Consider the following 26659-nt stretch of genomic DNA (forward strand, 5'->3'; position numbering starts at 1 on the left):
GACGCGGGCCCCAGTCTCAGCACATACACTTTCCACTGATGACATCACAGATTTTAAAATCACTTGTCCTGACTGGAGGAAAGTTATTTCTTTGTCACAATGTTGTAATGTTTTAAACCATTAATTTTGGATTATATTGTACTTATATTTCATTAAGCTGTTCGCTGCTGTCAGTGGAGACAAATGAGTAAAATGTTTTTCTGAACTTTCTGCATTTATCAAAATTTGCATACCAGCATGGGACAGTAAGGTTTTTTTTTTTTGTGTGTGTGTGTGTGTGTGTGTGTGTGTGTGTGTGTAAGTGTTTAAGGTTTCCATTAACCGGGAAAATATGGGTAAATAAACATAACCAAGGTGATTTGGTCATTAGTTACAAAAAACAGAAGAGGCTTAAATTTCATACTTAAATGAATGATGAAGTGTCACAAAATATTCTTTTCGAGGGTTGGAGTGAAAAGCTTACCAGACAGAAAAAAAAAAAAAAATCCCTCCTCAACCGTCTTCCCCCTCCTTCCCTCTACTTTTCCATCCATGCTCTTGTAAATGCCATTTTAATTGAAATCTGTCAGACGCTGGCTGTGTGTCTCTCTCACTGGTCTGCTCAAACCGCACTGCTATAGGTGCTAAGCCATGAATTTCAATGAGAGCTTTTCTTCAACTGGCTGCATTGAACTCCTTTAAATAAGGACTGTGCCTTTCTAATAACCCTCGCCAATCTCTTCTTCAAACACTAGAGGAAACAAGCAGCACACACACACACACACACACACACACACACACACACACACACACACACACCCCTCTCCCTCATTCTTGTGCTTCCCTTTCTGTATCTCACACTCCACACATAGAGTGTGCAAGAAATGTGGATTTTAACATGGATATATGATCACAACTTCCATTTTGAGGTATAATCAATGTAACAAACACAACACCAAGCCTTTTGTGTTGTACTCTACAACCCCACTACATAAGTAAAAACAGAATGCAATGACTGGCAAAAAATTTTCAACTTATATTCAAATAAATAGACTAAAATACCAGATATTCAATGTTCAAACTGATAAAATGTATTGTTTTTTACTAATATAAACTCATTCTCAATTTGATACCTGCAACATATTCCAAAAAAAGTTGGGACAGGAGCAAGTTTACCACTGTGATACATCAGCTTTTCTTTTAAGAACACTCAGTAAGGGTTTAAGAACTGAGGACACTAATTGTTGAAGTTTTCAAAGTGAAATTCTTTCTCATTCTTACTTGATATATGACTTCAGGTGCTCAACAGTCCAGGGTCTCTGTTGTTGTATTTTGTGCTTTATAATGCACCACACATTTTCAATGGGAGACAGGTCTGGACTGCAGGCAGGTCAGTCTAGTACCTGAACTCTTTTACTCCAAAACACACTGTTGGAACATGTGCAGAATGTGTCTTGGTAATTTCTTGCTGAAATAAGCAGGGACGTCTCCGACTTCTGGATGGCAGCATATGTTGCTCCAAAACCTGTATGTACCTTTCACCATTAATGGGGCCTTCACAGATGTGACAGTTACCCATGATGCCATGGGCACTAACACACCCCCATACTATCACAGATGCTGGCTTTGGAAGTGAGTGCTGGTAACAATGTGGATGATCCTCTTTATTTCTGAAACAATCTGAAATGTGGACTCATCAGACCGCAGCACACATTTCCAGTTTGTGATGAGTTCAGGCTCAGAGAAGTCTGCAGTGTTTCTGGATGTTGTTGATATATGTCTTTCTCTTTGTATGGTAGAGTCTGAACTTGCATTTGTAGATGCAGAGACAAACTGTGTTTACTGATAACTGTTTTCTAAAGTGTTCCTGAGCCCATGTAGTATCCTTTATACAATGATGTGGTTTTTAATGCTGTTTTTAATGCAGTGCTGCCTGAGGGGTCAAAGGTCACAGACATTTAATGTTGGTTTTCAGTCTTACCCCTTTGTGTGAAGAGATTTCTGTGGATTCTCTGAATCTTTTCATGATATTATGGGCTGTAGATGGTCCTGCATTATTGTGTTGAGAAACATTGTTCTTAAACTGCTGAACTTTTTAGTTCAGTTAGTGGTGAATCTCACCTCGTCCATACTTGTGAATGACCTTTTGAGGATGTCCCTTTAATGTCCAATCATGGTACTGTCACCTGTTACCAGTTAACCTGTTTACATCTGGAACCTTCCAAACAGTTGTTTTATGAGCATTGCACAACTTTGAGTCTTTTGTTGCTGCTATCCCAACTGTTTTGTAACATGTTGTAGGCATCAAATTCAGAATGAGTCAAAAAACAATTTGCAAATCATTTCATCCTGTTTTTATTCATTTCTTACACAATGTCTGAACTTTTTGGGAATTGTCGTTGTACATTGTGCTCCATCAGGTGAGATCTGGAGGGAAATCTGTTGAATTACAGCACCAAACTGGGAGCAGGTCTTGTTCTTTCAGAGCAAACACAACTAAAGCTTGGTACTGAACAGTTGTGAAACCTGGAGCAAAAATACTGTTTATCTTCTTCTTCAGTGAATCAAAAAAGAAAATGAACACACCCAGTGCAATAACAGAAAGAGGGGAGAAGAAGCAAAATCCCCCTTTTGACTGAAAGCAACAGGGTGTATGGGAAATGAGGTCTTAATTTAGAGAAAAACTAACAACCTCTAGATGCCATAACTGTCTTAACAGTTCTCTCTTCTATTTACAGAACTTTTAAAGATCACAAGTAACTACCTGAAAACAGGGTTGAAGGTGTTCCTGGGATTTTGGAGCTATTCTTTTTGGGAATAATTCACTTTTCCTACCCAGGATTACAGATGTTTTTGCCTTAAATTAAGATTAGTTTCAAATACACAACTGCCATAATTAAACAGAAAAGGACATTTCCTTTTATCCTCTTGTTCTCTTCATGAGAGGAACAATCATTCCTCCTATTTGAGGCGGAAAAAAACACAATACCATTCAGAATCATTCGATCCTGTGTTTTTGAGTATATCCCCTCAACAGTTTTACAACCAAGTGGTTATGTGGAAGTGTCTGCTCATCTTTATAGAGCTAACCTGAGGTTATTACTGTATGCTTTGGCAGCAAAGCAATATCCTTTGCAGAATTTTGGCGTCTTGAGGAACCGCAGCATTGTTCGTGGACATCTAGTTGCAAGATTAAGGCCAACTTCTACACTCAATACTCAATTTAACAGCAATCTGCAATCAGCTCTACTGCTATGATTCAAGATTGAGGTCTGTCTGAATAAGCCATTTATTGAACTGTCTGCATAGTTCACATTCACAGATTTTGAACTCTGTTTTGTTGTTATAAAACAAGACTAAGAGTCTACAACAAGAATGCTGGAAAAAGGGTCTTGATGGAAATTCCCATTTCTCATGTAATTATACTGGACATGTTGGGAAATAGTTGCTGAAAGCGTGAAAAGACTGAGAACTATGTAGTGCTGAGTTGTGGCATTAGATTGTTAAACTGTTGTTCATGATTTCTGTGTTCAGGATTTTTTGGGTGGACCTGAAACATGGCTCGGAGACATGCCAGAGCCATGGTCCCTCAACACTATATAAGCCCCATGAACTGACACACAAACAACACCGCCTCCCTCAGTTACAAATGTACCTTCAGCGACTCTCTCAGTCCAAATCAACCCAGCAGTTCACTTCAGCTCACTTCAGTTCCAACCACCAGACACAGAAGAGAAAAAAACAAATATCCTGTCACCGTCCTCTGGCTCTGGTGGCTCAAACATGTCTGGACATGTCCAATAAAGCTGCTGGATGGAGCGTCCATGTTTCAGGTGGTTTTCAGGTCATAGTGCTGTTTGACACTGAGACAGGGCAGCAATTCAGAGCAGAGAAAAGTGCTCATTGTCCCACCCCACCTTTCTTGTTCTTGCAGATTTTCTTGCTCTTTTCACAACATCAGGTCACCTGATGCAAATGGGTTCACACTGACACTAAAGCGTAACTTCTTCAACTGTATGAAAAGCAGAGGGATATGAAAAAATATTGGTATTTGACAAACTGGGAATGCTTGTAATGTCAGCACTAAAAAATAACATGAATTTGACAAAATTGTAAAGACAACCAAATGCTACCTTTGATAAACTAAACTATCTCAAGCAAGTCTCAAGTCTCCGCAAGTTGATTTTCACAGTACTGAAATGAACTGGTAAGACTTCTGCTTCTAGTTCGCTACAGACAACTCATTTTGGATTTCAGACCATGAGCTCCACATAACAGTGATACATTTGACCATTGCCTGGTGGTGACAACTGTGGAATACAGCATTGCAAGCCAATGCCAGTGAGCATGCTAGCTACCTGGGCCAGTTAGCTTAGCCTTGGCTGTCTCACTGTCAGTGGTTGTTGCTGTAAATATACCTGTCTCGACTGGTATTCTATGCAGACTTTCTACAAACAAGCAAAATGCCACAGAACTGCACAATTACGGAGGAGGTGAAGGAGATAAAGAAAGCCTTGGACTTTATGTCTACTTTTATTACGACCATTTCTAAACAGCAGAAAAATTATAATGGAGTTAATGCAACAAGTCAAGGAGTAGAAAAGACAAAATGCCAAGATGGATAAGAAGATGGTTTTCCTGGAGTGCTGAGAGACATAGCTGGAACAGTACACCTACATGAACATCATAATCATGAGTGGGTTGAAGACCAGGTCCAGGTGACCGCGGAGGATGCTGGGTAAATGACCAAGCCTGACCTGGGCTCTCTGGAGCAACAGGTGATTGACGTCTTTCACAACAAAGGAATTTCTGTGGATAACAACACAATCGAGGCATGCCACCCCTCCCCCAATAAAACAAAAGTGAAAAACCATTAACCTACGTCTAGATGGATGGATTAGAATAGAATAGGGGTAGGGCTAGATAAGTGTGCTGCTTCTTCCTACTCCTTTTAGAACATAAAATGTTGATTCATGTTTCATACTGAACATCTGTTGATTATTTGTTGTTTGCTTCTCTATATGTAGTCTTTTTTAAATGTCTATATATATAATATGTCTAAAGCCGTTGGAAATGGTCATCAGTCATTTAAAGTACACTTAATTTGTAGTTAATGAGGTACAAGCTGCAAACCCCAGGTAAGATCCAGTCATTTAAACACACAAGCAGTGCGTGTGCTCGTGTCCTCTGAGCAGCAGTTATGGCGTCAAAGCAGCAGCGTTTACATGGGGGCCAGAGAGCAGGCGAAGCAGAGTTCAGTGTGTTATGTTAACAGAGTCCAGCTGCTAACGTTAAAGAGAGGAAAAACTGTTTGATTCACACAGCCCTTTTAACTAAAATAGTATGACTACAAAGAGTGTGTGTGTGTGTGTGTCAGAGCAGTTCCGGCTGAGACAGATGTTAGTTTCCTGTAAAAGGCTAGGAAATGACAGTACTTATATGCATATATGAGTGTGTATGTTTGATTCCACTGCCCATGTTTCCTGTGGTGTTTGCTACTGAGCAGCAGCTACACAGCAGGTCAGCTCCACGCCCTCGTATTAAACATTTCCACTGACCAAAGACAAACTCTGGCCTATAAATATGCTGGAGGCAGCTTCTGGTGGAAAAAAGAGCAGAACTGAGGAAAAAAGGTGGATTCCACCTTCCGCTCACAGGTAAATAAAATCCTATTTACCTCAAAGAGAGACACAGAGAGAGAGATGCTAAGTTACTAGAGCTTGTTTTCAAAGTTAAAATCATACACTGGAATAATATTTAAACAAAGTATTTATAAAACGAAGGAAGGAAAGCATTAGTCACTTTCAGCGCCCCCACCATGATCTGATGACCCAACATATGAGTATGTGTGTGTATGATCGGCCTATAACGGACTGTCGTTGTTTCAAGTGGAATTCACGACGAGGTCTCAGCTGTACAGGCAATCAGCGTGCAGGTAAACACTTTCACAGAAACCAGACAGATGCTTGGCAGAGTTTAACACGCACACAACAACAACAACTAAAAATGTAAAGGCAGCAGAATGCAGAGACACACCACTAACACAAACAGCAGGATTTCACCTCTACACACCAGGACCTTTGGAGGACAGAGGGGGGAAGTTAATATGAAACACAAACAGAGACCACTCAGTACTGAAACTCCAGACATGGACAACCATGAAGTATAATAGCAATTGTGTTAAAGGAGCAATATGTAACAACTGTGTGTCCAAAAATGAGCCCTGCCGTTGAAAATAGCGAGTTGGAGCCATAGATGGTCTATGAAATAGATTGAAATCCTTTTCAATCTATGGTTGAAGCGAGTTGTTTCTCCCTGCCCCCTCCTCCCAGACTCTGCAGGAGCACAGGACATGTGTAACATTGTAAATTGACAGCAGCAAGCAAGGACGAGTCCTCAACTGTAAGCTGATCAGCTGTTTATAACTCTGTCAGTCGTCTGTCAATGTAAAGTTAAGCCTGTTATCCTGAAAACAAAAGCCCACTGCTCTGAAATAACACACTCTGGATTTTGAGTTCAGTGATTGTCTGTCTCACTGCCTGCCAAACTCCAGTTACATTTTTCTAAATTTAAATGTCATAAACATCTACTTTTAAAAGATTATTAATGATTTTTACAACTCATAAACAGATACTTAATCATTCTGAAAACATTCAGCATTAATTTGAACTGTACTAAATGTGAAACAGGCAAACAATAACAGTCAGTGGTGGCTGGAATGGAAATTTCAAAGGAGGAAATTGCAGCTGTAGTGTTGTTGTCATTTAGCATGTTCCCTTGATTTCTGATGACATATTATGGTTATTTTATAAATTATTACAGTAGATAGATTACAGATTTCTTTTTGAAGGGTAATAACTCATTTGCTGCATTTGATCTGGTTAGTTTTGGTTTCAGAGGAACTATACTTGTCAGAACTATATTTGACATACCTATGTTTAATTTTGGAGCTAAACACAACCACTGAGCACGGATCAGTTTGTGAGGCATGTCATGTATAAATCTTTTGACGTCTAAACTACTCAGATCAAATGTGGTAAATGAGCTGTTTTCACCCTGAATGCAGCTGGTTCATGTTTGTCCTCTCTTGAGTCTCAGCACATGGTTCAATTTGAACCATGTTCAAATTAAACAATGGAGAGGTTTCACAATTTTGGTTCAGATCAAACTGAAAATTCCAAAAGTCTGGACCGAATGAAGTTGGTGTCAGTAGAGCCCTTAGAGAAAATAAACTTCATTGATCTCAGACCTTATGAACTTAATTGATTTAGGGAAATTGAACACTCATTGATGAACTAATTTCTGTTAGTTTATGTGTTTATTTATCAAGAGATGTTGTTGTTGATAGCCATCCCATCTGTACATCATCTGCTCTGTTCCTTGCAACAGACAGAAGGATGATGCCAGAGTTCATAGATGTGAAACAACAAGTGCATGACTAATAAAAAGGTGTCTACATCAAACTGCTGATAGTGCTAAACCAGAAGCTGTCCAAAGGAAGGCATGTGCAGAATACAAGTTAGCTAACTAAATGCTCCACTGTTTGTCTGCCAGCTAACGTACACATTTAGAATGCACAATGTGCACATTGTACAGGCAGGATTTATTTTTCAGCATGTGTATAATCACTTTTGCATAGTTCAATGTACGTTAACAACTCAAGTGTCATTGTTTTCATCATGCATCACTATTTGATCACCATTTTCATTAGCAAAAAACTTTTCTGTTTTTGTTTGAAGTATATCTGACTGAAACTTGAGACTTAAATTCAACTGAATGTAAGGAATGGTGATTAAAACCTGGTATCATTTTAGACTGGACAGCTAAATCAAAGTTGTTTCGTAACTTCTGTATAACCCCATTTGTTGTTCAAAAGTGTTACCTGTCGGGCCTTGTAATAAAGCAAAATATTACAGATTAAAATGCAGTGTTTCACCTAATGATGAGCTTGTGCTCACATTAGGGTTTGTGAAATTAGAACTGGGTAGCATTTACAGTAACTGACAGGCATGTAGAGCTCGGAGTGTTTAGCTGTATGACAGCTGAAGTGTTTCAAGCTTTTGATGATGTTTGTAATTGATGATGATAACAGCCAGGTAGACGCAGCTCCCTGTACTTAGAGTTCCCACGTGCCCCTGGGCTGTCATTTAAAAGCTCCCTGTACCTCCAATTTCCTGCTTTGGTTTGTTTAAAGTGAGAATTCCTCCTTCATGGATGTGTGTGTGAGTGTGTGAGCTGTTGTGCGTGAATATATGTCTATGTGTAGGTGTGTGTGTGTGTGTGCGGCAGCTGCCTCGGCCTCAGTCTGCTTCCTCTCCTCACAACTCCAAATAAACGCATGCATTGCTCCACTCCACTATGTTTGTCTCCTTGTGTTTATTTTTCTCTTTCTCTCCCCCAACATGCACTACCCCCCGTCCTCTGCTCCCACAATCCATTTCTCTCTTTGCCGGCCTCTCTCTCAACACATAGCTCACAGTATACACATCTGTGTGAACTATGTCATTACTGGAAATAATAGCAAAACTCTACTTTATGTCCCTCCAGAATTCAGAAGCTGACTACCTTTCTATGGGGGTACTCATAGGGTATTATAATGCATTCATATGGCTTTATAACTACAATCATAAAAACACCTGATGCCTTCTGATCTGTCACTATCATAATATCAATAATCACAACACATTATAGATGTGAGTTGATGAATTATAAGTTAAAATGTCTAATGGATGTTCTTGATAAGTTATAGTGGTGTGAAAAGATGGTTATAGCTATGCATTATAAGCCCCATCACTCAACCTCTAGTTTATAACCAGTCAAAAGCATCCATAAGACACTTGAACTGACAATTCATGATAAGTAACCAATCAATAATGTTTTATGAATGTTGATATAGTGCATTAGGCCAGGGCTTGTACATGAGTGTAGTGCTAAAGCATTATGAATGCATTATAATTCAATATGAATGCTCTCATAATGCACTACAGATGTGTTCTTCAAAGACAGTGTCACTGTAGAATATAAAGATGTCATAAATGGTTCATAACGTGTTACAATTTTCAGGCATTTTATGGACAAAAGTAGTGGTACCACTTTCTACGGAGGCATTTATAAGGCATTATAATGTATTCATATGAATATACAACGATGCTCAAAAACACGCATAATGCATTCTGATAGACTATATCAACAATCACAAAATATTATAGATGTGACTTATAATGAAGTGTCTTTTGGATGCTCTTGACTAGCTATAGTGGTACATACAGATTGTTGTACAGTCATAATGTATTATAAGCCCCATCAGTGAAGCTATAATCTATCACATCTATAATGTTTTGTAACTGCTGATATAGTGCATTAGGCCTATGTGTGCTATGGGTGTAGTCCAAAAGCATTATGAATACATTATAACGCCGTATGAATGCCCCCATAATGCACTACGGATGTGATCTTCATTGAAAGTGATACCGCAGTCTTTATGTTCATAACACACAAAAATATTGGTACCACTTTCTATGAATTGTATGTTTAAGTGTCCTCTGGAAGTTCTTGACTGGTTATAAAGTTGAAGTTGGCTAAAGGGGCTTGTAATACATTATGACTACCTATACTCACCTACACTTCAACAATCAAGTATAATAAAGACTCAAAGCACAATAATAGACACACACACAAAACCTATGATACTACATGGACTGTTATAGTATAAGAGTCCTTACTACAGCTGATTGTTGAGGCCCCAATGGAGGCACATTATGTATTATAAACTCCATCAATCAACCTTTAGTTTATAACAAGTCAAAAGCATTCGTAAGACTATAATGTTTAACTGCTGACATAGTGTATTATTACTTGTGTTCATGAGTGTAGTCATAAAGCATTATGAATGCACCTTAATTGACTATGGGTGCCCCAATAATGCTCTATAGATGAGGTCTCCATAAAGAATGTTAACAAAAAAAAGTGCATTAAAGAAACTTCACAGACAATGTCAAGTTCTATTCATTTGCATAGGACTGAATTGTCCTCACAGGCAGAATAATTGAAGAGTTTGTGGAACATAAAGTAGGGGAGACCTGGGACTGTTGTAACACCCTTTGTGTCAGCATCAATATGTTTATATTTTAGCTCATCGTGTTTCCAGCCTTTTCCCGCTTGTTATGTTCAAATAAAATGTTTAATAAACTTACAAAATACATTGAATTGTTTTCTCTTGTTCTGAGTAATTACAGATAATCTAAAATGGGAATGGGATCACTCATGTTTATTACCCAAAACAAAATACCTGCTGTGAATATATGCAGTTATTTGATGGCATGTATATTGACTTATACATAATACAATTTTACAAAATGTACATTTTGGTGTTCTTTCCTTACAGAATAACTGCATTCATGCAGACTCATGAATGCAGTTTACATTGTTTGCATTGTATAGATTGTTACTATTTTTTTATATATATATATTTCTTCTTGTTTAGAATGTTTGGTTTTCTTATATACCCTCCTGTTTATATTGCTTGTTTACTTATTTATTTTTTTATTGATCTTCAATAAATATTGTCTTGTCTTGTCTTGTCTTACTTTATATCTTTATTGGGTATTTATCATGACAGATTGTTGAGTGTTTGTAATTCAGCAGTTGTGGGAGATAATGGAATTCTGGCACTAAAAAATTCTACTAATTAATCAAAATAATAAAAATAACTGCTATTTGCAGCCCTTAAGTATTGACATTACACTGAGCAGCATGTACAAGAGTTCTGAGCTGCTCCACTACCCACAAGTGCCTTGTAATTGGCCTGCATGTTGGAGCACCATGCATCAGCCTCCAGTTAATTGTAATCCCTACCATTATATATAGCCTTCCAGGAGCTGCCGACGGGCTGTTTTCATCTGTGCCGACTTGGCCCATAAATCACACGGAGCCTCTGTTTCCCCACCCAGTGCTGCGCTCATACCCACCGGGCTGAGGAGTAATGATTTTTCAAACTGTCGGGAAAAACTCAAACAGGAGAGCATCTAAAAAAATACAAAAAATAAAACACAACTTGACAGTCAGGGACATTGTTGACAGTATACAGATTCTTCTGATCAAATTGGGTTGTTTTTCTTGACCACAGTCTGCCTAGTCGTCGCGTTCCACAGTTCACAGAGACTCCTGCGACCAAACAGCGCCAGGCATGGCGTCCGCATGAGATGGTGTTTAAAATTCCCAACTTACTGCCAGCTCCAACTTTGCCAGGAATTTTGGTGTTGAGCTCAGACAAGAATTTACAAGCGTATTGTTTTCACTGTGTTTTGGCAGTGGCTGCATTGTCCAAAAGGCACAATTAATAAATCAGACAGACGTGGTCAACTCGGAGGCATCAATTTGATATCTAATACTGCACCTAATCAACCTCTGCACTGCTGCTGCAAATCACACACAACCGGAGCCACTGGAGCTTCATTAAAGGAGACTTTCACCGTTTTTATTCAGTGACACCTACACTAAAATTACTGCTGGCTCCATCTCAGAACAGATTTTCCGTCTTTTTCAAAGGGCAGCAGGTAACCCAAGACTTTCGCTGACGAGCCAGATCCTCCATTTTCGAGACCCTTAAATTTCCCCAAAGTGGGAACAAGCTCGTCTGCTCTACATGCATGTCACTGTCGGGGCTCAGAGCCATACCTGACTCATGTGCTCACAGCTCCCCCACATCATGACAGATCGGGAACATTTGCTAGAGAGAGCAGTTTCCCAACTCGGAGGTTGGGAGCTGGCCGGGCCAAAGTCTTGGTTCTCGCCTGGATTTGCTTCAGATGGAGCTGTGAAGCACGACAGAGTGGAAACACACCATAATGGAACAAACAATTGTTGCTAGGCTTTATTATCCCCCAGGCGAGTGTCAGGGAGAAAGAAATGAGCCGCGAGCTGACACTTACCATATGCAAAGCAACAATCTAACACAAACTGTCTCACACACTCACTGTCTCACACATACAAACAAAACAGTTGTGTGTGTGTGTGTGTAATCATGTGTATCTACTAAACTGTCATTTGAGAAGCTGGTTGTGGCCCAGAGCCCCCTACTGCTGCAGTTATGATGAATATGGCACCTCAAGGTGAGATCAAGAGTGTCTTCAGCAGGATACACAGCATCACACACCAGCCAATTAAAAGCTCTGTCGTATTGAGCTTACCACAGGTGGCTGGAGATGAATATGATGAGGTCAGCCCACACAGGGAAACGACATGACAACAACGTGGCGGTGAGAAAATTCAGATTTCATGTTCTGATCAATTTCCAGAGTAAGAGATCAACTGATGACTTATCAAGCCATAAAATACAACAATGGGATCATTTTCATTTTAAATATTAAAAGATTCTAGTTTACATGAGTAATTGTGTGTTGATGAAACACCAGATTATGTTGACAATCAAAAATTTCCAAGGAGTATATTCAAATTTAAGCATATTCAAAACCTTGAAGACATTAAAATAAAGTATTTTCTAAACTTGCAAGCCTTTGTACAAACCCTCAGTGTACTCCAATGTACACACACTTTGTCATATAATAACTTGATGCAATGATTCATGTACGCAATACTGACTTGAAATTTACAATAACTCACTGTGCAATATGTACAAAACTGTTACTACGCCGTTACATATGATTAGAGCTTGATGCACATTTTTGTACATAATTCTTACTTACATTCACATATTTCTATTCATCTTATATTTTCTATATATTGTATTTTATAGTTTTATATTGCTGTAGATCTTCCTGTATATATTTGTTCTGATTGTTATTGTTATATTATCTCTTTTATATATTCTAGTAGAATACATATATTTTTACATACTTACTATTTTCTATTCTTGTACTTCTCTCTGCTCATATATATTTCTGTTGTTGAACAGGAGGACCTGTAATGTCAACCAATAAAGTATGATTCTGATTCTCCATGCACTAAAGATCACGTGTCTTCTCTGTCAGCTGATATGTGACCACACTGCCACATGTGTGTATAACATGTCCTCACAGGAAATTATTAGCTATATGCATCAAAATAAATGATGATAAATGTGATTGTAAGCCCAGAATCTGCTGAACATATATCAGAACAGTTTTTTATGTATAACCAAGCAAAACCAGCCATATGGAAAAGAAAAAAAAATCTAGCAATTTCACACTGCCTCTAATACTTAATATTTTATAAGAATTGCATGTCTTATATGACTTATATGTCTCATACTACGATTCATTCATTAAGTATGTATCAGGAAACATTAAAACATTATGTATGTTGTTTGTATGTATTGTGCACGGCAAATCATGATTTATATATGCTGTCACTGCCTCTTAGCCAAGCGGTCATTATTAATGAGTGCTGGTTCTCCATCGACTTATCTGGTTAAAAAGAGGTAAATTAAATTGAATTAAAAATTTATTTCTGCATATGTCCCATATACTGTTTATAGCTTTGCCTATAACCCGGAGTGCTCCATGTTTGAAGTTTTTAATAAAATATTTAAACATGTCTCAGTCATAAAGACATTAGTTTTTTTGTTTTTGTTACTTTACTTCATATGATACTCTGCCTCACTGTTACGTCTGTTTGATGTGGGCACATTGAAATCATGACAGGATTTTCTCTCGGTGAAAATGAGAGAAAATGATGACAACCTGCCATATATGAGCCAACAAAAGCAGTGAACTTGGTCTTCTGATGCCATCATAGTCTACTCAACCAATGAGAAACAGTCTGCTGGTTATGGAAATGGAAACAAATGAGCATGTGGAAGCCCAGCCACGTCATGCCATCTTGAACGGGGCCTTAGTGAATGAAAAATAGCAAAGCTGTCTGTTTTATTACTTTATATTCAATCATGTTATAATATATAACAACTTTACCATTACATATACATGCTTTTTTGTTTTGTTTGTGTTTTTTAATATAAAAATATATGTGACAGATTCGATGTCTTGTCAGATTTTTAAACATTTGCAAGATTTCATTTAAGTTTGATATTGCACATACTACTTATACTACAAGATTACTTATAAGTAAAAAAAAAAGAAAAAAAAGAATGTAAAATGAAGGTAAATGTTTATCTTTTCCATACAGGTATGCTACATTTAAAATATTTCACCACTGTACCTTGCTGTCAGACAGCCTTGTCTGACTGGAAACTGCCATTATGTAATTCAAATATCACTTTCTCCAGAGAAAACAGAGTCTTTGGCATTTCACCTCACAGAACACAGGAGTGACTGGTCTGCCGCTGACTCCATCAGTTAGTAAATTGGTTTTACAGCGTGATTTCTCTGTTCTCAAAGGTTTGTTCAGATTCAGAGAAGTCATGCGATAAATGAATAAACTCAAACACACAGTAAAAGTGATCCCCATACATGTGTGTGTGTGTCTGTGACACTCTGAATGGTGTAAGATTGATCCACAGACAGTTGTGTGGGAGTGGAACCTTAAACCAGAGGGCAATTGATACAGCAAACCTGAGAGAGAGTAAAAAGAAGAGTTTTGAGGAGATGAAATGAGGAGTGAATAAGAAGAGACAAGGTGAAGAAGGGAGAGCGGCGGGCCATGGCAGGAAAGATGGAAAAGAAAATGTGCAAGGAGATTCCTGTGGGACACCGGGATGCTGCTGCTATTCCTGTGCAGGAGACAAGTGTGTGATTGAGGATCTCTGGAGCGGGTGGAGGGCTGTGTGTGTGGTGGTTAAAGGCTCAGAACAGCCTGCCAGAGCCGAGCAACAGGAATATACCACAAGCATCTTCACTGCTTGTTTACAGTGAACATCCCTCTGACAGGAGCAGGAATTACACATGTTCACACAGTAACTGCTTTGATGTACAAATATACAGAACAGACATGGAGGAGGGGTGGAAACGTATGGACGTCCAACAGAGCTTTGCTAATGACTGTAGAGAAATATTACATTTAATTGGATTTATGTATATGCATAGGCTTGCTTATAGCCTTTTTTAGGCACTTGGTTAAGTCTATAATACATTATAAGCATTCATAATATTCAGAAGATATGAAAGTGCATTTATAAGACTTTATAAAACTATAAATTATTAGAATCATGCATGAAAACTTATAACAATGTTTATAAAATGTTTTAAGTAGTGGACATAAAGTATTGTAAGTTCAGGATCCATAATGCTTTATAGCTTCATGCCAAAGAGACAACAGTGTTTGAAAGAAGAATCTGAGTCCTTGGTTACACAGCACTACCATAATGTTAGACAGTTATAAATACTTTTGAAGAACTTATATTTAGAACTTACAAATTATAAATATAAGTTCTGAACACATTTCTGAAATGGAATAATGTGATAAAAACATCAATAATACACTACAGCATGACTTTGAGAGTTTTTATGATCTGTTACGATACATTAGAGTAGTTCTCTATGTGTCTTTATAACTGACTAAGGTTATGGTAGTTATAATGAATAATAAGTTATAATGCAACTCCAACACTGTTGTCAGTTTGGAATTTAGTTATAAAACATTATGAATGCTGAATTTAAAAGACATTATCGTCACTGCACTTAATAAAATGCTAATCCAGTAGCATAACTTTGCAAGCTTTAAGTAAAGTGACGACACTGTATAAGGTTATCAGCAATTGTATTATGTTCATAAGAGAATAGTATATTTCAGAAACCTGTAATTTTTAATCATCTTATGATACATTGAAATTGTTCTTTATGTGTCGTTATAACTGGCTAAAGTGATGATAGTTATATTCGTGCTGTGTAACCCAGGACTCACTTCTTATTTCAAAACCCTTTGGCATGGATGTATGAATATAAAGAGTTTTGTAAAGCCTTATAAATGCATTATGATGTATTATGAATGTGCATAAAATGCATTTATAAAACTTTATAAAAATCATGCATGATAAGTTATAAGAAGGTTTATAAAGTATTATAAGTGGTGGACATAATAGTTTATAAGTTCAGCATTCAAAAGATCCCTAGATCCCTAGATGCCAAAGTGACGATAGTGTTTTTATAACTGGCTTAAGTGTGATTTAAAACACACAGAAAACTGCTCACAAGTATCATAATAGATTCTAAATTCACTTTCTGAAATGAAATAATGTCTTATAAACATCATACAATAGCAAGTAACCTTAGTTACTTTCAAGTTGTGTCACTTTACTAAATGTTTACAAAATCATGTTGTAGTGTATTATTGACATGGTGAATTTAAAATAATATATTATGCCCACAACTTATAATACTTTTACCAAGCATTTTAAAATCTTGTGAATGTGTTTACAATGCGTTATAGACATGACTCTAAACGAAAGTCTTGCCGATTATTTTTTACAGTTTAAAAAAGGAAATTACTGTGTGGATTTGGTCACTCATTTGCATTTCAGTTACACTTTGTCATTTACTTTTCCATATATGTAGTCATTTGTGGTCTCATTAAGTTGCTAATCCACCATACAAGTAAAAACAACTCTCAATGGCTGTCACCTGAATTTGTTTTCCTCCTTGTGAGTTATCCCAAAACTTTCAGAAATAGTTTTGAAGGAAGAAGCAGAGAGAGAGGGAAAGGGAGATGTATTCACATGCTGGTTTATGGGGTTTCCAGTGAGCAAACACACGTCTATTTCTGCCTCTCTTTCACTTCTTTCTCTGAACATCTCCACAGAGAATCCTCTAACATCCTGACACTGGCCCCTAACACGCCTTCACACTGACCATGCCGACACTGTGAGGTATAGAGCGAGAGGATAAAGGAGAGGTCACTCTGGTGCTGCCTCTTCCTCTATTTGATCTCTCTGTCCTCGCCCTCAGTCCTCACCCCTCACCACATTCCTCCAGCATCTCACTTCACAAAGATGACAGACGACTGTCCTCTTGTCTGTCTTTGAACTTGACTGCCACACTGTCCTCATTCACAGCTGCATGCATGTCAGTATTGTGCTTAGAGAATGTGTGTGTGAGCGTGAAGGGAGCCCCTCCTCACCTCGGGATCACCGCTCCTTCAGCACCCCTCGCCACCGCTGATTGAGACCATAAATTAAATGTGACAGGCGTAATGGGTCAGCGATGTCAGGGGAGCGCGGGTCAAACGGTTTTAAAAAATTCGAGTGCCGTGAAATGGATGCCAAACATGTGTGTCACAAGTCACACATCATGCTCAGTGTCTGTCACGGTCACTGTGGGTGTGGAGGGCGACTGACCAGGACAGAGGAATGACGTCAGTGCCCTCAAATCCCACGTCTCCCTGTGATCCAGAGAGGCTGTCACAGGGTCACGGACATGGGAGATGTGACTTTGTTCATTTTCAGTTGACACTGAGTCAAAAGCAAAGAGCATGGATGGAAATAAGGGGTGTTTCAAAATGAGACCTTTGTAACTTCATGTTCAAAAGGGTCAAATTTCATACAGCTTTACACACATGAGCTACACTGCCATGACTACATATGGGTGATCAAACAATATTACAGTCCCCTGGAGAGTATCTTGATGGAATTGACTGATATTGGTATTACAATGCCAAATCCAAAAAACTGGACATTGGGTATAAATCTTAGGCCTAGTCAGAAGCAGGGATAAAGTAAAAACTTTCTAAAATAACTACTTTAAACAACACAGCTGTATAGATGTTTTCAGGGGAGGACCCCTGCTGGATTGCTGGATTTTTCTCAAGGAATCTTGGTCCATACATTGTTTTCTGACTGAAGGCTGCCTGAGTCTGAACAATTATTTATGGCCTCCATTATTTCTCTCCAAGTCGACTGCTTCTACTTATTTATTATCATGTTGGACCATTTGGCAGTCAGCATTTTCCTGCGCTGTCTAAGTAGCTCTATTAATTTCTTATCTCAATGTCTGTGAAACTGTCATTTCTTTTTCTTTGATCATCCATTATTGCTGCTTATTAGAAATAATTAGCTGCAAATTAGCAAGACAGCAGGAGATTGTTAACAATGTATCTGAGCAAGACACACCTCTAGGAAACAGCTATAGTCGCGTGGCCATTCACATGGACACGTATGGCTAACACTGGTTGCATAGTTAAGACTGTGGTACTAGAGGAAAATAGATCAACAAAGTTGTTAGGACTCATGAATATCTCTGTATCTAGCATCATGGCAATCTATACAGCCAAACTGAGATATTTCAGGCTGGACCATGGACCAAAGTGGTGGACTGGCTCACATTTCCATCCCTTTGAGCCCTGCCAAATACATGTCGAAAAACAGACAACAACATGCCTGGAACCGTAAATGTAGTCTTACCTTTTACAAATATTTTTGCTCAAATGTTTGTCATAATAAAGAACTAAACGGCAGTAGTTGTTATCTAGAATACAAGAAAGAGCCACTCCAATAGGCATGGATTGATTACTGAATAGGCCCAGTGGGCACAGGCTCAGGGACCCAAGGGGTCATAGGGGCCCTGGTCCAGAGCCTCTGTTTGAAGTGAAAGTTTCTTGTTAGAGACCACAAAGAGACACAAAATGAGTACAAACGACACAGCTTCTGGTAATGTTTCAGTCTGGGTGTTTTGCTAATATGTTGCAAAGGTGGGGGGTCTTTTACATGTCTGAACCCAGGGGTCCAACACTCATAGTCCATCCATGACACAGAAATAACGTGTCTGAAAAGTTCAATCAAGCCTTTCAATAGAATAAGACTAAACCTGTCACTGACAGTCAAAGATCCAGTCACTGGGACAAACACCTCCTTTCACTTTGCACCAACTAGTGCAAAGCAGCACCCATCTGTCCATCTATGTCCAGTTTACTGCAAAGACTCACTCCACCTATAATAAAATAATGTGTAACACTTTCTATTAACCTCAGGTCATTATAATGTTTTGTGAATGCGCATATAATGCATTATGTCCACCATTTATAATACTTTCTAACTTTGTTAAAAGTTGTCATGAATGAATATAAATATTCATAAAGCATTCTGTAAAATTGTGTAAATGAATTTTGATTTACTATGAATGTGCTTCTCTGCATCATGTCCATCACTCCTAACACTTTTTAAATGATATTATAAGTTGTCATGCATGATTATAAATGTTAAGGCCTTTAAAAGCATTATAATGTCTTTGAATGTGCTTATAATGCATTACAGACATGACCTTCATAGAAAGTGTTACCAATAAATATTTTGTGTCATTCTGACAACTCAAGGTATTTTAGACAATGTAATCCCTGCTTTTTGTTAAATATTGACCAATAAGCATCAAGTAGCTTTATATAACCCTGAAATGAAGCTCTAAATGTTCTCTTTGTTTCTCTCAAGTGGTTCTATTTCAGAAAGAACACAGCTCACTCTTTCACAGCACTGTTTCAGTCTCACCATCAGAGCGGTGGATGCAGGTATGCTGGTTGTCACTGAGGAAGAAGCCGTCTGTGCATTGACACTCGTAGCTCCCCATGGTGTTGACACACACTTGCTGGCATCCACCGTTGTTGTCCAGACACTCGTCCACATCTGTTAGGATGGAGAGACAGAGATAAAGTCAGCCATGGCAGCACGGTGGAATAGCAGCTAATTAGGCTTCATAAATAAACATGTGTCTGTGAAGGTTTATGTGCCGGGAAATGTCTGATGAGAGGGATGACACCAGAGTCAGGAATGTGAGGCGCGCGCGCACACACACACACACACACACACACACACACACACACACACACACACACACACACACACACACACAGGGCAGACAGAGTGACCCAGCGGGCGTCTGATCCTGACACCGTAGGTGGCTGAATCAAACTCTTGGCACTGGGTGGTAACAGTGGTCTGACAATGTGAGCATCTACAGTGTGTGTGAGTGTGAGTGTGTTATGTGCACATACTGGTGTGCAAGTGTGTTTATAGGGCCCCACTGTGCTGCTGAAAGGCCAGTAAATTTCCAATGGGGCATTTTGATGGGGCTGAAGTGAACTGCAAACATGTAACACCCTCGACTGACTTTAACAGGGATCAAACAGGGCTGCCAGTGTGTGTGTGTGTGTGTGTGTGTGTGTGTGTGCCCAGCATCTGACCAGGATGAGTTTGTATTGTGTTTAGTCTGAGGTTCTGAGGTTGACCTGGCAGTTGGTGCAGACAGGTTACACAAACACAGACAGATGTGGAGGTAAAAGAAAGAAAAGACAGAACAAGAGACCATCTTGCAATGGAATCACACCAGCCGCGACAACTGACAACATGTTGACGTTCTAATCCGGAAGTACTTAGTAGTTATCATGAAATTATTACGAGTACTCAGCACTGATGGGTTACTCAACAATCATCTCCGAACTTGGCCTTCATTATGTTTTTAACTACACACAGACTCATAAGGTGAAAAAATTACAACTGGAGGCACCCCCCAGGGCTGTGTGCTCAGCCTGCTCCTGTTTACGCTGTACACATGATTGCAACCCCTGACATGGAGTGAATTCTGTTGGTAAGTTCATGGAGAACACCACCACTATTGGCCGGACAATGGTGAGACTTCATATCAGGAGGAAATCATCAGTCTTGCTGAGTGGTGCACAGAACACAACCTAATGCTCAATGTCAGCAAAATCAAGGAACTGACTGTTGATTTTTGGAAAAAAAGAAGCCAAAGATGCACCCCCCTGTCTACATCAGTGGAGCTGAGATGGAGCAGGTTTTAGGTCCCTGGGAATTAACATCACAGAGAACCTGTCATGAAAACCAACACATCTCCACCCTGGTAAAGAAGGCTCACAAACAGACAAACACATTCTTAAGGAAACTTAAGATCCCTGTATAATGTTCTTGTTAGCTTCTACTGAAGAGCAACTGAAAGGATCCTGAATGGAAACACCACAAAGTGGCATCATGGGATGTGCGCGGCTCAGGACAGAAAAGCTCTACAGTTGGTGATTAAAATTGCCTAGGACATCATTGGTGCCCATCTACTGAGCACTGTTCAACTCTAAAATCATCTGGCGTCGTTCCAGCATCAATGTCTCAGACATAAACCACAGAGCCGTCACATGCCTTGCACTCATAATATCAAATGACACTGATCACCCACTCAATCGTCACTTCACACTACTTCCATCTGGTCAGATACAGAGCTTTAAAATGGGCAAGAGGTCCGTTCAGCAGCAGTTTTGTTCCTTCTGTCATGGCAGCCCTGAACAAGCTACCTCACTGACACTGTTCTGAGCTGAGCCTGTCTCCTGCATCCACCCACAGAACCTCACTCTCCCACCAAAGTGGTAGAAGAGATTCCAAGCAAACTGTCACCACGATCCCTGGTTTACCTTCAGCTGCTACTGCTTGACTCACACAAACACATACAGACACCACAAACTACCCAAAATTGCTCCTAGGGCTCAATGTAATCCCTGTGTTTTGTTGTTTAAAGTGAAGGACAAAGTACAGTGTTTGTCCAGGCTGTACAAGTGTTTTCTGATCTAATGTCCCTGTCAGCAGGATGACATCTTCTGTCTGTGCCTTCAAAAATCACTTATGAAGAAAGAATCACTTGTGATGTGACAACTCTACGGTTAAAGTTTGGTTTAGGCATAAAATTAACTTGGTTAAGTTTAGGGAAAGGTCATGTTTTGGGTTACAATAAGCATTTATTTAAGGTTAGGGGAACATTGTGGTTTGGGTTCAAATTATGGGGAAAAGAAACCAGTGTTGACTGTCTGCTGACAACAGGAAACAAACTGTGGTCTCCTGTGTTTAAGTCCATGGTTTTGTCGACTCATCCATCCACCCAGGCCTCCTACAGACATGAACTTTGTCACCTGAGTTTGTCTGTTGTCCTGTCATATTTACTACTGCTACCAGAGGGCTCTGTCACTTCAACGTAATTTTGGGGCACTTGATGAGAATCAAATTATTTCCAAGGAAAACACAAAAATGTATAATTATATCACCTTGTGAAGGTGGAGGTGGGCTTGTTAAACTCCTGCAGAGTGGAGGAGCCTTTAAGAGCCTTGTTAACACTGAGTGGAGGGAGGGGGAATACTTTACTATCATGTTTACCCTACTAGGAGAAAAGAGGATGAAGACACAGACCTTTGGTTGTCTTTTGTTGTTAATCTGCACTCAGTTTCCAATGTTAAACATGGAAGCTCTTCTTTACTCTGCTCTATTTTCTTCTGCTTGGAGAGCCAGTGATACAGACAAACACTGTACATGAAATTATGAGAAAGCTCATTAATTATGAGAGAACTGTTTTCACTAATTTTTTGAATCAAACTCAAACTCTTAAGTTTTGAAATAAACTATAAAATATTTCCCAAAGATTGTAAGAGTTGTCTGAGTTTGACTTAGAATTCAAAAACTTAATTAAACCAGTTGCCTTAAAATTAATATTTTCTTTTTTTACAGTATACCATCTGCCATGCCCAAAAATATTTATTTTGTTGTTTTGTTTTTTCCTGTTTTTGTCTCTGCACCTCCATATTCTCCTTCTTGTCACTTCTGTTCACATGGATTCAAGGGGAAAGGAGATCTGCTCCAGGGGGGACCCTAAAAAACCAGGAGCAAAACAGACGCCAGTACTGAGGCTCCAGTTACAGAATTCTAGACTGAAGTAGGGAGGAGAGAACACACAGGATAGAAAGACGATGGTTGTGCAGTGCAGAGATGAACAGACACTGCTGAAGTACCACAGACAACACAGCTGTGTTGGTAGGAGTTCCTGTATACAGCTGTTAGAACCTCTGACAAACACTCGCCAACAGCTGAATTTATTGTATCGTTTTATTTGCTGAGGTTTGCCTTTCTACCACCCGCTACCACCCACTGGACAGCACACTATCACAACTCTCACTCTCTCTCTCTCTCTCTCACACACACACACACACACACACACACACACACACACACACACACACACACATTTGGTCCATGCTTTGAATGTGCTGTGATGTCCAGCATGCTATCCAAGCGCTTGCAGCCCCACATCTAGACTGAAACCTGGTGGTCACCTTGTGGAACATGTTCTCACTCTACTGACTTGCCCTAGCATTAATTTTGATTTGAAAAAAATTAAGTATAGCCACTTATAACGACTGTCTGTCGTATCTAGTCAGTGAGATTCAAGACTCACGCATCGGTCTCTGAAGTCTTTGCTCAGTATAGCCTGAGACTTGTGCAGCTTTCATTGCTAAAACTGGGTGGACACAATTAACAAGTTAAAAAAAACTGCATTACAGAACCAATCCAAAAATTGGAAGGGCGTAGATTTGTTAGCAGCTGTTATCATTACCACCATTCAAGCAGCTACCTTGCATTTAGAAATCCCCAGTTGGCGAGATCTCTGTGTGTCTGGAATTGTGAGACTAGTGACATTCAGTATTGTGACAAAGCACTGATGCTGATTATAGACACAAAACGATGCTGTATGAAGTTCTGAAGGATGCATCTACAGTCCTGTCCTCATATGAGACACACTGGTCCAATGCCTACCTATAGCCATGGGTCTTTTATTTCTGCCAAAATGCAGCACAAATGCTTGATTTCACAGCAGCTTTTTTTTTTTTTTTTTTTTTTAAATGCGATGCATGTTGCAATGTTTTTAGGCTTTTTTTGTAATGAAAATGTGGGAGTTGGGATTTTTTACATATAATTTATTACAATCAAAGGCAAATTGTTCTAGGGAGAACAAAAACTGCTCTCGATTCTGACTGTTCAGAGTAACCTCACCAAAAAGGCTCCCAAGTACAAAAAACTCTAAAATATGCTTTATTTGTAGATGAAGAAGTGCACAGAGCATTGATAAAAGTAAACTATGACTAACCTTTTGTTCTTTCAGGTACCTATGGCAAAATAAAAAAAAATATAAATGCAAAAAATTTGTGAATAATAAAAAAAATCATTGACTGGGTTCATTGAGATGAGTTGAAGTTGTGTGAATTGTTGCAATCGCAACATTGATACTTCCTGGAGGGACGGACCTTTTGTGTAAAGTTAAAGGCGGCTCCTGGACCCCCTATTGAAGACTACTGAGTTAAGCGACTAGCAACAAATCTAGCATGTTATTCACACCATCAGGAGGAATTTTTTCCCATGCAAGCTGTAATCTTAGTCATCACTCATTTGGCAGCAGCACAGTGTTTCTCATCAGGACAGTGAGCTTTTCCTGTGCTTATGGAGACACTGTGTCTCTGTGCCTTGTGGATTTTTTCTATTTAAATCCACTAGCATGAAGCAAATGAAAATCTGTAAGTAGTCAGTGGTTCAAGTTCACTTTAATTCAGCACTTCAGAATGGAGACGCACCTAAAGGTTCATTTTCAACATTCCACTTTTCCCAGACCATTTTAGTGATTTGATTTAAGGATTATGGTCAGTTTGATTTACACTCATGTCCCACCTAATTAATCCATATCCAAGATTCCAACCTTACCCAAACCTGGGAATTACCAAATTGCAGAACTGCACGCAGATCCATTCAATCATCCCAGCTGCACGGCCATCATTTTCACTGAATGCATCCTGGATGGTGCGTGAATGAGAGTGCAATCAAACTTAATGCTGACTTCATTCTGCCCTGGATCCATACACTCACAGAGCTCCAGTTCAGATATAAATATACTGGCGTATTAGTGCTGCAGAAGTCACGGTGTCCTCGCTGAACTCTGGGCTTTGTTTTCATTTCACTTCCTAACACTGTTTCAGGCAAATCTCATGGTTTAACGGATGCCATTAATATGACTTATGCTTTTAATTTTCAGGCTGGAGGGGAGAGAGCGAGAGAGAAATGAAGCCATCTCCAAGTCCAATTGATCTCTGCCAACATTTCTACATAAACACAGGCCATGGGGCCGTTTTGCAAGTTTCAACCGGAGCCCCTCTGTTTTGTTGGATCGTGCTTGTGTAAACTTGTGTAAACTTTTGTTTAGACACAACGAGGATGTGCTTGACACAACGGGGGGGGGGGTGTGACGGCGAGCTGGGGGAGACAGGGTGAGGGGGGTGAAGAGAAGAAAGGAAGGGAGACAGATGGGGGTGAAGGGTGAGGGAACAAAGGACTTGTTAGTAAGGATTCAGACAAATGCTGCTTATGAATTTGAATTTTGAAACTTTGAGCAGGTCTAAAACATACACAGCTACACAGATCTCTGAATCAGTAGACAAGGGTTTGCTCTGTTCTGTTCTGTCTGGGCTTATAGTAGCAGGTCATGCAACAATACTTGCATGAACCTTTCTAGAAGTGTTTGGGTTAGGCGTGATCACAAGGCAGTGAGGAAAACCACAAGTAGTATCTTATGTACATGTATGTGCATGGTACAGCTCAGCTTGGCTCGCTTGGAACCTTTTTTTTTCGGTTTCCATTGTAAAAAGTTGCGGATAGTACCTGCTACCTGGTACCGTTTTTGATATCACTTTGGTCAAGGTTCCAGGCGATGTGAACCAATACATGAACACACCAGACCACTGATTGGTCAGAGAGAACTGCCACTTTGAATGACAGGTAAATCTAGCAACTCATTTGACCGATGGGCAAGTGGTAAAAAGAAATGAACGCATTGTTTTTTTTTCCAGAGCTGAAGATGGTAGCAGCTTTTGCACAGTTTGCCACAAGCTCAAGAGCAAGGTGGGCCTGTAAAGTTTCTGAAAAAAGTTGCTGGAGTGCCATAACAAGAACCAGCAGCATCTAAAGTTGCATGAAAGCTAAGAGGGCTGCCGAGAACCCCTACTCTGGGGCCTTGCCAGTGCTTTCACGAAACACTGAGGCAAGTCAGGTAATCGCAAAACTGATTATCACAGTGTATAAAGTTTCAAAATACACAGCCTTTCACTGCATACTCCAGTGTGGCTGCTCTTCAACAGAAGAATGGGACTGACCTGTGTACACAGTACCACAGCGACATAGCTTGTCAAAGAGGTTATTTGATAACTGCAGATAAATAAAAGGATTTTTACCGGGGCAAGTAAGATTTGACTTTGGGCAAGTAGATTTCTGACCCACCTGCCTGCAAGTGAATAACCTTCAAAGCTGAACCCTGAGTTGAAGAGACCGATGGACAATATGAACAGGACGAACTATTACAACAAACAAAATCTGTTTCAGTGTTCATACAAGTACCTTATTATTTAAAAACTGCCCTTTAATTTGTCAAACTCAGACACTTGAAGCCTCATTATTTTTTGATTCAGGTGACCTTTAGAACTCATTTTTTGTCCCTTATCTCTTACATTAGAGTCACATTTGGATGAGATCACTGGACAGTAGAGGTGGGTATCGGTACAGAATACCTTTAACGTACTGATTGAAATAACCCAGTACCAAGCAGTATCGAAACTTCTTTTGTCAAATGATACATGCATTCACTGGTATCATAATAGCTGGTATGGACAGGTAGAAGACTAACAGCACACAAAAACGCTTTTAATGTACTTCAAAATATCCTTCAGTGTTGGTGTGTATTTTTCTGTTTTTCATCATGAACGCAGTCATCTCCTGGTTCCAGTAATGGAGAAACAGTTTAAACTTGTGATGAAATCTGACATAATGACATGTGGCTTCTCTTCATACTGTCCAGCACTTTTATATATTACATATTGCCTTCATGCCTTTCTTTGATATCAAGAATTTTGTTAAAAATAAAAAAATAAAAAATTCTGGACTTGATAGCTCTGTCAAACTTTGCCTCAGTTTATCTGCCCCTTCCTACCCTCTGTCCTGTCT

At 39.3% G+C, this 26659-nt stretch overlaps 1 protein-coding gene across 2 annotated transcripts in view; it reads right to left on the reverse strand.

Moving 5' to 3' along the window:
* Positions 1 to 26659, reverse strand: part of scube1 (signal peptide, CUB domain, EGF-like 1) — a 143095-nt gene that overhangs the window by 74312 nt on the left and 42124 nt on the right. For both annotated transcript variants that reach the window (XM_084710727.1, XM_084710726.1), the window contains exon 4: positions 19343 to 19477. In XM_084710727.1, coding sequence (XP_084566853.1) covers positions 19343 to 19477 — 135 coding nt within the window. The remainder of the gene's footprint in view (positions 1 to 19342; positions 19478 to 26659) is intronic.

The sequence above is a fragment of the Lutjanus erythropterus genome, chromosome 22, assembly GCF_056507025.1.
Source record: "Lutjanus erythropterus isolate fLutEry1 chromosome 22, fLutEry1.hap2, whole genome shotgun sequence".
In the NCBI taxonomy this organism is placed as follows: domain Eukaryota; kingdom Metazoa; phylum Chordata; class Actinopteri; order Lutjaniformes; family Lutjanidae; genus Lutjanus; species Lutjanus erythropterus.